The sequence below is a fragment of the Equus przewalskii genome, chromosome 29 (genome assembly GCF_037783145.1).
Source record: "Equus przewalskii isolate Varuska chromosome 29, EquPr2, whole genome shotgun sequence".
NCBI lineage: Eukaryota > Metazoa > Chordata > Mammalia > Perissodactyla > Equidae > Equus > Equus przewalskii.
In genome coordinates, this window is record NC_091859.1 from 20,874,839 (window position 1) to 20,888,116 (window position 13,278).

General features: G+C 39.5%; 1 protein-coding gene across 2 annotated transcripts in view; it reads right to left on the reverse strand.

The window, feature by feature from the left end:
* The window catches only part of FGD6 (FYVE, RhoGEF and PH domain containing 6), a 106,879-nt gene that overhangs the window by 67,561 nt on the left and 26,040 nt on the right, over positions 1–13,278 (reverse strand). Inside the window, exon 3 of one of the 2 annotated variants that reach the window (XM_070599517.1) lies at positions 1,607–1,757. In XM_070599517.1, the coding sequence (XP_070455618.1) occupies positions 1,607–1,757 (151 nt within the window). Of the gene's footprint in view, positions 1–1,606; positions 1,761–13,278 lie in introns of both variants that reach the window. The other variant, XM_070599516.1, reaches the window with a different exon arrangement.

Below are 13,278 nucleotides of genomic sequence, written 5' to 3' on the forward strand. Positions count from 1 at the left end.
TATGTAGTACTCTGAAGTTCTTACTGCTTGTGCATTTACGGTCTCTCTTGCTCCATTAGGATGTAAGCTCTTCAAGAGCAGGGACTTTGAGGACAGTTTCATGTCTACTACATACCAACAGTACCTGGAACTTAGTGGGTATTCCATAAATATTTGTAGAATCTATTTCTGTGAAGAAGCAACAAGGAAAATGAACTTTCACATTAGAGCAAGACAGATACCAATAAAACACAGGAGGAATTACTTGACAGTCAAAGTAAAACCCATACACTGCTGAGGGATGCTACGGGTCTTTAAGAAAAACAGTCATTCATCTGTCTTAGGAGTCTTAAAACTCACTTGCCTTAGGCTAAATAATTTCTTGTGGTTACTCCCAACACCGTGATTCAATACTTTACAGCACAGAAATGAAGTCTTGCAAGCAATAAATAATAAACAATCATTAAGTTCTTACCATGTACTGGACAGTATTCTAAGACTTTACAAATCATTTAGTCCTCACAATTCTACGAGATAAGTACTATTCTTTTCTTCATAAAATAGGGCTCTTTAGCCTAAAGCAGTTAAATAATTTGCCCAAGATTACCCAGATCACAGGTAGTAGAGCTGTGATTTAAATGCAGACAATTACACAACATGTGCAATTCATTTAAGGCTGAAAATGAATTTAAACAAAGGAAAAGCATATTAAACAGGAAGCATAATAGATTGATAAATTATGGCATAGAAGTTAGGTGACATGTATTTTCTCTGTGGCTTGATATGCTTGCTATGTGGATTCTTTCAAATTCCATCTTGCTGTAATATCCCAACACATTCTGGGGATATTGCTGATATCCTAATTTTCTCCCTGCAATTCTATCTTTATTCAAAGAAATATGATTTAAAATGAAATAGATATTCATGTCAATCTAGAGAAACAATATAATGAACACCCATGGACCTGTGACACATCTTAATCATCAATACAAGGACGGTCTTGTTTCATGTAAACTGGAAATATACACATACTGGATTATTTCAAAGCAAACCCTGATACACTATTAACAGCAATCTTTATTCTATCCCTAGAAAGATTTCATTGGGTCTGAAATGCATCTACTGCCTTTCTTTCAAGTAGAATTACTAGCAGTACAGGAAACAATCCTAAGAGGAGTTTCTGTTATCAAAAAGAAAACCAGAGTTGGGGGAGGGCGAAAAGTGTAAAGGGGCACATATGTACGGCAGTGGATGGAAACCAGACTATTGGTGGTGAACACAATGTAGACTATACGGAAACTAAGATAAAATAAGGTATACTCGAAATTTACACAATGATATAAACCAATGCAACCTCAATAAAATAATTTTAAAAAACCAAAAGCAATGGACATTACCAAAAATAATTCTCAAAAATTACTAAGTAATCTCTAAGTGATATGTGCTTGGAAATATGAAAACATCTTAGGCATCATATTATAGCATGAATTATATTTAAATTAGAAAAACGTTTTATCAGTTTTAAGAAAACTAAGGATTTTGTGCCTATCATGTTGATAAATGTTACTTCCAAGTGTCGTCAGAGGCAACAAACCAAAAGTAGAAACAATTAAATATCAAAATATACCTGTTTATCTTCCAGCAGGTCAGGCTCCCCTTTACTAGAACCAGAGCTGACATCGTCTTCGTCAGAGCTGTTGATGACTTCCTCCTCATCCGAAGGAAGGTCACTAAGCCCAAGATCCAGATCATTGTGTCCCTCCTGGGATGCTCCAGAACTGCTTTAATAGAAAGTCTCGCATTAGTCACCTTTAATAACAAGGAATACTACCAAAACAAACAAGCAGAATCAATCATCTTATTCATGTGATGTAAGTAGGTTACACCTAAGGGATTTAGAGGTATGGAAATAGCCAGATCAACCAAACTTCCCCTTTCTTTTCCCCATCTCAGTTGTCAAAAACCCAAATTGATTTGGGGTTTAAAATGGATCATCTTAAAAAACATGTATTTTCATGATAGGAAGGTGGGTTAGAAGTAAGTTTCCCAGCTGCCCCCATCCTATGCTTCCAAGTATCCTTACTTTAGAACATCAGGTCTCTACTAGAACAAACCAAGAAATCTCACAGGACTCAGGCTGGGTTATTACAAAAGGGCACTGGCTACACAGGAACATTACAAGAGGTGGGTTTCAGTGTTTTGTTTTGTTTTTTAAATGGCAACTCACAAATCTACGAGAATTGGAAGGTAATGATGGTGATCACAATCAACAATAAATGTGCTCTTGTGAATATGTGCGCACCTTCCTGGTTATTATCAATTGCCTTTCATGTAACCACATCATAAAACATGAGAAGGAACGAGGATGTCACAAATTCTCAGGCTTGCTCCAGACCTACTGAATCAGAACTCTAGGGGTGCAGGGCCCCTAGGAGATATATGCTAAGATTTGAAAACCACAGGTCATGTACCAACCCCTCCTCACCAGCCTGACGTCATCAACATTTCCTACTTTGTTTGATCAAGACAGATCTTTTGAATCTAAAAGCCACTGTTGCAATCCATTCTGTGGGGGGAATTCCATAGAAAAGTTCCCCAAGAAGAAGACAGAAAAGAATTCTTTCTAGCTCTGATTGTAAAGACTCAGAACAAATTGCCTGGAGCAACTGCCTTCCTGTCTGTAGTCTACGAGAATGTCTGTAAAATAGAAGAGTCAGTAAAAGAGCCACAGAAAATCATCAGGGGAAACAGGCAGAATAGACAGCTGCAATTCACTCTAGAAGGCCCCTGTAGCAGGTCATGGGCAGGTCACTCAACTGCCAAGGCTCCTACAAGTTATGAGAATTTCTAACTGGAATCTTAAAAGCCACAGATAAATTTTCTGCCAGTTCCTGATTATACATTGCAGGATACAGACTTGCCTCAGATGCCATTCCTTGAGCCCAAGTGTTACACAATCCAATTGGATGGAGGCAGAATGCCAAAAGGAACACTTCCCTCTGCCAAAGACGGGGTTTCCTATTACTCAGTGCTGGGGCGCCTCAGGGAATCATAGCACAGCCTCAAGGAGCTGGGTGCACACCTTATCACAGCTCCCCATGACACGGAGGAGACTCACTCCCGAGTGTGGGGTGGGGAGCGAAGGGCGGAAGCTTTCCAGTCAGATCATTAGCAAGATTCACTGTCTCTGGGTTGCAGGGATATGGGCCCAACCCAGCTGGGTAATTAGCTGATTGAGATTAGTGAGAGTAAATGAGGGTTAACAGGATGTACAGACTGCAGGATCCATCCATATATAGAGAAGAAAACATACATTCACTTGTTTTTTATCTTAATTCTTTACCTCTTTACATCCTCTAAAACCCTGTTACTCAAACATACTCAGTCAGCTTCAGCATCACCAAAGAGCTTCTTAGAAATACAAAACCTGAGGCCCCACCCAACCTACAAATCTGGTTGTAACAAAATCCCAGGAATTTGCTTTTTTGGATTGCACCATCTGTGCGCTCTTTTGGACTCCACAGTATGAAAATTTCAAATCATCAGTGATAGGGCTGCGGCACCTGTGAGGAAATTAGGTTTATTTTGTCTAGAGAGAGAGCTGAAAGGTGTTTCTTGGTCCAGCATTTGGAAAGCCATTATTAAGAAGACAGAAACCAGCGGTTGCCACATCCGTTAGGGATATAAATGTTTACAAAGGTAACATTTAAGAACAAGGGGAAAAAAAGTTTTAAATATTAAAACTAGATGGATCAAAATATACTGCCATAAAATGGGAGATTTTAGTTCTGAAAATTACTTTCCTACAGGAAACTTCCCTGACCGCTCCCTCCCCATCCCAAATTACATTACTTGACTCTTCTGAATCCTTTATGATCTCACTGGATTGTACTTGGTGGTATATTTGTTTCTCTCATTAAAATGTAAACTACTAAGGACAAAGAAATTGTCTTTTTTCAGTAGAATCTCCAGCATACTGCTTGATACACAATTTGCTGTTAGTTCCAGCAAGTTGATTCCATCTTCTAGCACCCTTGCGTACAGCAGAGCAGAACCCTGCTCAGTCTTTTTGCGCCATCCTCTCACCTTTCAGCACTGTATCAGACAATGCTTCACTGCTGTTCACAGGGTTTTCATGGCCAACTTTTTTGGAAATGAGTGGGCAGGTCCTTCTTCCTAGTCTGTTTTAGCCTGGAAGCTCTGCTGAAACCTGCCCACCATGGGTGACCCTACCGGTATTTGAAATATTGGTGGCATAGCTTTCAGCATCATAGCAACATGCAGCTGCCAAAGTATGACAACTGACAGACAGGTCGTGTGGTTTCTTGACTGAGAAACGAACCCAGGGCCATGTCAGGGAGAGTGCCAAATCTTAACCACTAGACCACCATGATGCATAACAGGCCCTCAATAAATTTTTAGAGAATAAACAAAAACAATAATTAGTATTACTAAATTAAATTTCAGAAGTTCAGGCAGTATTCATGGTAGTGGTGATCACAAAGAAATGTTTGGGAGGAATACTGAGAAGAGTGTATGGTTTAGAGGAGAAGGGCATCCAGCACATCACAATCAATGGTGTGGAAATGGGAATGTTTGTATTCAGAAAACAAAAAGAACATTTTAGCTGCAGCAGGAGTTTCCTCTAAGTAACTAAAGGAAAACAAACTTGGAGAATACAACAGGTGCCAGGCTGTCAAAAGGCATGAAAAACAACTAAATAGTGTATACTCATAGGCCTTTAGCAAGGAGACTCAAATCTCCCAGCAGACCTCAAAGGTTTACTTAACAGACCTCCAAGCTGGATGTCATCACCATACTTCTTTCTTGCTGGTGCCAACAGGGAAGAGAATAGCACCTTTTCCATCAATCGAACTCTGTAAGCACAGCCCCCGCCCCCCCCCCCCCCACCTAACCAGGGAAAAGGACACCCCTGTTTATTAGCACCAGTGAAATCCCCTTAATGATCTCAAAGCTTAAATCGAAGGTAAAGGAACTCTCCACACACCTGGATGGGAACTCCTGAACTAGAGACCATTTATGATTTCTGAAGCCTAGGAGACAGGAAAGCAAGCAGAGCAGAGTGGGGGATTTTTAGGAGGATTAATCTTGTAACTCAATGCCAATGAACCAACTAGGGGTAGAATGCGCGGGTGGGCACAGTGGCAGTAGAAGATCTAGGAGGTAATTTCAATAGCCCACGGGGCCTGATCCACGGTGGCTACAGCAGGAATTCAGAGGAAGGACCATACACAAGAGGAAGAAAAATCATCAGGGCTACGGTAAAGAGGTGCGGGCAAAACTCGAGTCCTCCTTCAAGGTTTCGTGAACAGTCACCAGCAAATGAAGGTGACATCAGCTGAAGCAGAAATATGCTAACAAGGGATCTGATTTTAAAGGAAAGACAATGGGTTTAGCAGCAAAATCAGGAAAGAAAGCATCTAGTACCACATTTACATGTTCATCTCTACATGATTAAACAGAGAAAAACTGTTGATTAATCTATTTTCCCACATAATCATTAACAGCTTTCAAATCTATCTAGATAATTTCTGATAATGAAATACAGATTCCTTACCCATGTTAGTCATAGTGTTTGGGGCTCTTCTATTCTTTATATTTCCTTCCCACCGTCAGGAAGATAACATCCTAACGCTGTCTGCTTTGCGGGTTAAAGGAACAGGACATAGTGTCTCCTCTACACTTTCCTGCCTGGTCATTTCACAGTTGATAATGGAAAGACAAGGACAGTAAGCCACAACAACCAGCAGAGAGTCAACACTGGGCTCTACCTCTGCAGGCCTTCCTTTCCAAGTCAGATTTGCTTCTGGTTGGAGTCTTGTTCCTAGAAAATAAGTTTTTTTCAAGTATGCTGTAATAACGAGAGAAAAAAAGTAAAGCCAGAAGTAAATTCCCACTAATTAGGCAAATGTTCCTTCAATTACACCTGTCAAGGATCTATACATTTGAAGTGATGATTATTTAACACCATCACTTAAAAAAGAAAAACCCAGGGCCAGCCCCGTGGCTGAGTGGTTAAGTTTGCACTCTCCGCTTTGACAGCACAAGGTTTCACCAGTTTGGATCCTGGCTGCAGACCCAGCACCACTCATCAAGCCATGCTGTGGCAGCAGAACTAGAAGGATCCACAACTAGAATATACACAACTATGTACCGGGGGGCTTTGGAGAGAAAGAAAAAAACAAAAAAGATGGGCAACAGATGTTAGCTCAAGGCCAATCTTTAAAAAAAAACCAACTGTATTTTTTTTGTTTATGTTACTTTCTGTATATGGACAGTACATCCTCTACTGGAAGTACATCAAATTTCTCTTTCAGGTAAAATGTCACATCAAGGATGATTTCCCTTTTAGAAGGAATTGTCTTTTAAAAAAATATTTATTTAATCCATTTCCCCTAAGAGTTTTCAGGAATGTAAGACCTGCACAATGCCAAGCTAGGCAACACCACCAAAACACGCTTGTGAATCTCCATTAAACTAAAAATTCCAGCAAGGGGAGGGGAGAGGACAAAGAGAGCAGAGAAAGAAAGAGGAGAAGCAGAGTGAACTGAAGAATGCTTTCAAAGCACTGAATCTGTTCTCTGTTGTTGACAAATTCAGCTATCTTTTTCTTCTCTTGCCTGTGATTTTATTCTGAGCCCCTTAAACAAAGAATGTTCCATGTCATTCCTCCCAAACGTGAAGAAAGAAGTTCATTCCAAAACCCTCACCTTCAGAAGCTTCCTTCTCATTTTTAACTCACAACTTGTAAATATGAACTTCTGTGATCTTTCCCTTCCTCTTCTTTCTACTCCTGGACCAAACTGAACAGAACCTGCTCGTCCTCAGGATGTTGTTATAATTCTTTTGCAAACACTGTCTCATTATGACTTGGTGATTATGTGTTTCCTTTGGCTGCTTTCGTATTTATCACAGAATGAGTGGGAAAAACTACTATTAAGAACTTGAAGGATGAACATCGCATGGAAAAATTAGCAAAAAAACTTTTTATTGTTATGTATTATAATATACCAAATTTTTCCACCAGAAAATTGTTTCTGTTTAGTTTCACCAGAAAACTTTCTACTCTGTTACTTCAGTTCTCTACGGAATTGCAGATTCCAGTGTTAAGTTGAATAAAACCAACAAAAAACAATTCAAAAACCATTCTTATTCTCGTTTTCAGGTCCTCTTCCCAATTACACAGTACTTGTAGAATTTTTTCCATCCCCTACTCAGATGATCTTCCTGGGCACTACCCCTAAAAACAAGTTCTCTCTCTACTACTTTAAGAAACAGGGCACAACTTGTGACATAGCCATATGTGGCCATTAACACCCTCTTATTTATAAAACAAGATTCATATATTCGTGCCATGTTTCAGATTTTCCAAACATAAGGTCTTGCACAATTATTTTAAGAATGTGCAGAGCCAGGGTGAGAGAACAGAAAAGCCAAGAGATAACACAGAGTCTCAAGCAAACTTATCTGGCCTAAACAAAAATCAGGTTCAACAAGCGTGACCCCTCCATGCTGAGAGTAAACCAGATCATCTGATAGGTCTTCTCCATTACTAACTGCTTTGACTAAAAAGAAACATCCATGCTTCAGTAATACGTAAGGCTGTGGATGGCTGATGTTCTTATGACAGCAGAATAGCAGAAATTCTTTCCCCCAAAGGAAAGTATAGACATTAGTTTTGTGATATGCATTAATTTTTTATCTTCTTTTGAGAGACTGCCTAAAGGTTAGGGCAAACTTTATTTTAATTTTAAAAATCAATGGTTTAATTATCTTGATTTCAGTAAAAAAAAATCTATAATTTAACATACATACGCAGTATATTAACTTTTTTGAGTTAAAACACTTTGATTAATAACCATAGAATACAAATAAATAAAATCACTAAAATAAGGGGCAGCATAGCAGGAGTTTGTTACCAAAAGGAAAAAGGAAAGTAAAAAAGAAACCTGCAGCATAAAATGTACACAATTAGGGTTTTACTCTTTGGTTCATGAATTTTAGAGGTGTTAACAACCAAGCCTTTAAAACTAGCAAGCTGGGGTTCTATGGCTTCAGAAGAAGAAACCACAGAAAAATACCCAGCTTCCCTGAAACATAAACTGGAGGACTGTTTAAAACTGGCATGGGGTGACTGTTAGGAAGGAATACCAGGCTTCAGTGATGGACTCTACAAAACAGGCCTGCTTCATTTTCCAGGGGCAGCCTCTACCCTTATAAATATCATTACCATCCCCTTCCACAGAAATGCATCTATTACCAGGATTCTTAATATTATACCCTACTGACTAAAAACAAAAATCAGGATCAGTACGCTGAGGCTGCTATTTAAAACAGTCATGGCAGGACAACTCTGAAAATGGCTTAAAAAACAAACAGAATTCAAAATTCCTTAAAGTAGAAGAGAACCTATCCAGACGTTCGCACCTCTTTTATGTAAGTCGTTTTAGAGTCAGTAAGGTTTAACTACAAAGAAGCAGTTTTAAAAGATGGACCATCCCATCAATGGCCATTAACAGAGGACTGGTTAAATAAATTGGGGCACACTGATACAATGAATTACTAAACAGCTGTTTACAAATGAGGTGGACCTATGCAAAATGATATAGATTTTTCTCCAAGAATATTGCTAGGTTAAAGAGAAATCAAGGCACAGAGCAATGTGCATCCGTTTGTGTAAAAAGCAAAAACAAAAGAACACATCCACATAAAAACATATATACACATACACATATATGTACATATATAAAAATGTATACACGCAAACACACACACAAATATGCTGGTAGATAGCTGTAGAAACAGTCAGAAGAATGATAACAACGGTTGCCTCTGAAACTAAGGTCTGAGGTAAGAAAGAAACTTCCTAATTTACCCTTTGGTGCTTTTAAAAACAATTTTATTACGCATATTATTACTTTTTCAAAGACAACACACACACACACAAACCCAGAAACTCTGAGACGTTTTATACAAGATGGTTCTTTAGGGTTAGTTCATTTCTTCCCAGGGTGATGAGAATTAAAAGAAAAAAAAATGATACTCCTGTACCTTCCCCTCACCATCCCAGGTTTGGAGCTCAGCACATTTTCAAGATTGCTTTTATTTTATCCCTTTAGCTATTTCTTAGGTGGAAAAGGTATATAGACTACGCCTTTCCCTGACAGCCTATAGGGGCGTATTTGGGAAAGCCATTAGCATGACCTTCTGGCCAGCCAGCTCATGGCTTCAAAAAGAGAATAAGAGTTGTAGGGGGATTGCGTAACAGTCTGCAAGGCCCACAGAGTAACCACACAGCTGTGTGAACAGCCACAGTGATCAGCACCATACTATTAGGCATCTCCACAGCACTCAGTCTGGGTTGTGGGGGAACTCCCGGCCTGTAAGTAAGGATGATCATGCTGTCCAGAGTTCCTGGTCCAGTCTTAATGACACAGGAGAAGCCAAGGTTGCTCACAGTCCAACAGACACTCTAGCCCTCTAGCTTAGCTGGGAAGCGTCTGGTTCAAGTCTGAGCTGTTCCTAACTAGAGAAGAATAAACCGTCATAATAAAAACGTCTCTTGAAATAAGCACTAGCTAAAATAAATGTCAAACATTTAATTACCAGCAATTTTGCTCTTTTAGAATTTGGAGGGGTTTGAGGAATGATTCCTTAAAATGTTCTTCAAGAAATGTGGACAGAAACCTTTTTGTTAATACAAATTTATTTGAGAAATGCCTCTAAATAAAATATAGCAGGTTCCCAATCCAGTTTTGTCACTGTAGCAAAGATGGTGCTTAAAGCAAAAAAACTTTAAATAAAGTTAGGGTTGACCCAACATCACTTCTTCCCTTCACCTCCTCATTACAGTCATGAGCCGCATAACAGTATTTTGGCCAACAACGGACCACATACATGATGGTAGTCCCATAAGATTAACATCATGGAGCCTAGGTGTGTAGTAGGCTATACTATCTAGGTTTGTGTAAGTACACTCTCTGGTGTTTGCACAACAACAAATTGCCTAATGACGCATTTCTTGGAAGGTATCTGTATTGTTAAGTGACACGTGGTTGTATATAATAAGTAGCTCATTGGTATCAGACCAAATAAAGGCCACTATAAATAATGAGGTTGAGATGGCTACATGAGGGTGCTCCATATTTAGACATACACACATATATATATATTTGTACCCATATATTTATACATATATACATGTTTTCACATATATATTTTATAATATTTCAAATATATAAAACTGCTATGCCATTTATTTCAATAAATATTTGAGGGCTTCTATGTATCATATATTATTTTAGGCGCTGGATGAAGATAATCTAACAGAATTAGTTATAGATAATGTTCAAACTATAAATTCTATTGGTTATTTCTCTTTTTACGTGCTGAGAGAAACTTTCCTAAACAGATAAAGACAAGGGGAATTGGGATAACCACAGTAATTAGGATAAAGGCAGGGGCTGTTTTCTAAAAAGAGAACAACTAAAAGTTAGCGCATGCTAAATGTTAAAGGCAGTGCACAGACACTGAGGGCTACAGAGCCAGAGAAATAAGTATCCCATGCAGGTTGGGGCAGTCAGAGAGGTTTGAGGCACAGGCATTGGAGAGAACAGACTCCAGCAAAAGAGAGGAGCAAAGGCGTCCTAAGTCGGGGAGGACTGGAGGGGAAATGGTGTAAATAAAGGCTCAGAGATGGAATGGAAGTGATGCGGAGAGTGATCTGGGCATATCTGTGTGATGCGAAGTAAGGCAGTCTACCAAGTTAGAGAGAGCTCCCTACTACCAATATGGCTGGCAAGGAGCCAAAGCAAAAGACAGTCATCTATCCATGATGGGAACTGGGGATCCAAACCCAACCCCTCCTCTTGGCTTTACCAGGTTTTAACACTAGACTAGGGAACCTAGTGGGGGAGCCGGGCCAGGGGATTGAGACTGGTTGATGAGTAAGTAAACAGCTCACCCTTTGACTACTGTCTCTAATCAGGTGACCACGTGTTTTTGTGTCAATTATACGTGTCACATTGCTTCCATTCATGTCTTTTCATCATAATCCTGACAGCCACTGAACAGGTGGTAAGACTTTTGGAAAATATGACCATTTCCTCTGCCCATACTATGCTCTTGATTGTGACTCAGTATGAAACCACTATGGTGTAAGCCTAATACTGTGTTCTGCCTTGACATCTGGGGAAAACCAAGAGGGCCCCGAATGGCCCTAATTAAGACAACTACCAAAGAGGGTGCCATTTTCTGGGATCCTTAAATACAAAGCAGGTGCACCAGTGGTTTCTAACAGGATTATCCAGAGAAGCCATATTGAAGGGTATATAAAGTTAGCTTCATGCACACCTAATTATATTTTGCATATATCCAAACAGACTCTGCCATGATAAACTCAAGCAATTTTCAAGTTAAAGGTATTAACATATGTGTTACCAAAATATGACCTATTCCATGTTACAGAATATTAAAATGTTACATTAAATACAGACCCCACCATGATGAAGTAGTGGAGAACTACGAGGAAACCAGTAGTCAAACCCAAAGGACCTCTGCTTTCAGTCCCAGATCTTAGTTTATCCAAGTCTACTTGAGTGTTTCCATTTTCTAACAGGAACCACAACTTGGATTTTCCCATACCCACAACTTGGAATTTCCCATTGTCACTGGGAAAGGCATAGTAGAGGCTTCTTGGGAGCCCACAAGTAGCCAGAGAGAGGGAGGTTAAGTTGTCGCCCATGAATTAATCAGTCCACTTCTTTATTTAAAGGTATACATGAACAATTTTGTTTACCATTTCGCTTCTAGAGGTACTGTCCACAAAGAAACTCTCTTAAAGGTCTACTCTAGACCACCTATGAATCATCAATAACCCCAAAGACTCATATGGAACCCATTTCTTTGTCAGAGCACCCTGGGGATACAGGTCCATTTTTTCAAGACCAAGAGGCTATAGAGGGCATCAGCAAAGGACTTGGGTTTTCCTCCCCTCTTAATCCCATGCATCAATGCATTTTTCCACTAGTTACACTGCTGACTAGCTCCATGATTATTTTTAGCTTCTTTGACTGGGAAACCAAGAAAACTCAGAACATTTCTATCAAACTTGGGTAATATCTTCCAAAGGTAGAATCAAGGAAAATGGAAGAAAAGCGAAAATAAACATGAATTCAAGAACTGAGATAAACATGAGGCCAGCCCTGTGGGCGAGTGGTTAAGTTTGCGCGCTCTGCTTCGTTTGCCCAGAGTTTTGCTGGTTAGGATCCTGGGTGCGGACATGGCACCGCTGGTCAGGCCACAGTGAGGCAGCGTCCCACACGCCACAACTAGAAGGACTCACAACTAAAACATACAACTATACTGGGGGAATTTGGGGAGAAAAGGCAGGAAAAAAAAAAAGATTTGCAACAGTTGTTAGCTCAGGTGCCAATCTTTAAAAAACAAAAAAAAAGAACTGAGATAAACAAATTTACTTTTGACAGGGTCACAAACAGTTCATCATAGTTCCATACATCCCTAGGAGCAGAGAGAAGGCAGTAGAGAAGAGAAGAAAAAACACCAGCTTCAGTGTAAGACAAACCTGCACTTGAATCTAGGCTCCGCCACTCACCTGGCTGAGAGTAACTGGCTAGCTAATTAGGCTCTTTAACTTTATACTTCCCTAACCTATAAAACTGAGATAATACCACTGGCTATGAAGATTAAATGAGATAATGTGAACATGTCTGGTACATGCAATGGACAAGAAATACAGACAAATTTTTAAAAAGCAGGCAAGAGAAGAGGCAGAACGTCATGGTCCATTAAGTATGCAGAATGGCAAGAGGAACGGAGAGCTTTTGTTCTCATTCACCCTGGTACCCCCAGAATTTAGTATGACACCCGCTCTGTTTCTTACCTGAATGGGTTAGTAAATGAATGGACTTTATCCTGATATCTCACACAAAAAGAGTATAGTATGAGCAGGCAAATCCAGCCTACCTCCTCTTTTTGTAAGGTCCGTGAGCTGAGTGGCTTTTATATTTTTAAAAGGTGAAAAAAAACCCAAAATAATATTTTATGATCTGGAAATTACATAAAACTCAAATTTTAGTGTCCACAAATAAAGTTTTATTGGAGCACAGCCACGCACATTTGTTTTTGCACTGTCTACGGTTGCTTTTGTGCTGTATCTGTGGAGTTGAATACTTGCAACAGAGACCATATGGCCTGTAAAGTCTAAAATATTTTCTATTGATCCTTTAATGGAAAACGTTTGCTGACCCTTCGTATAGT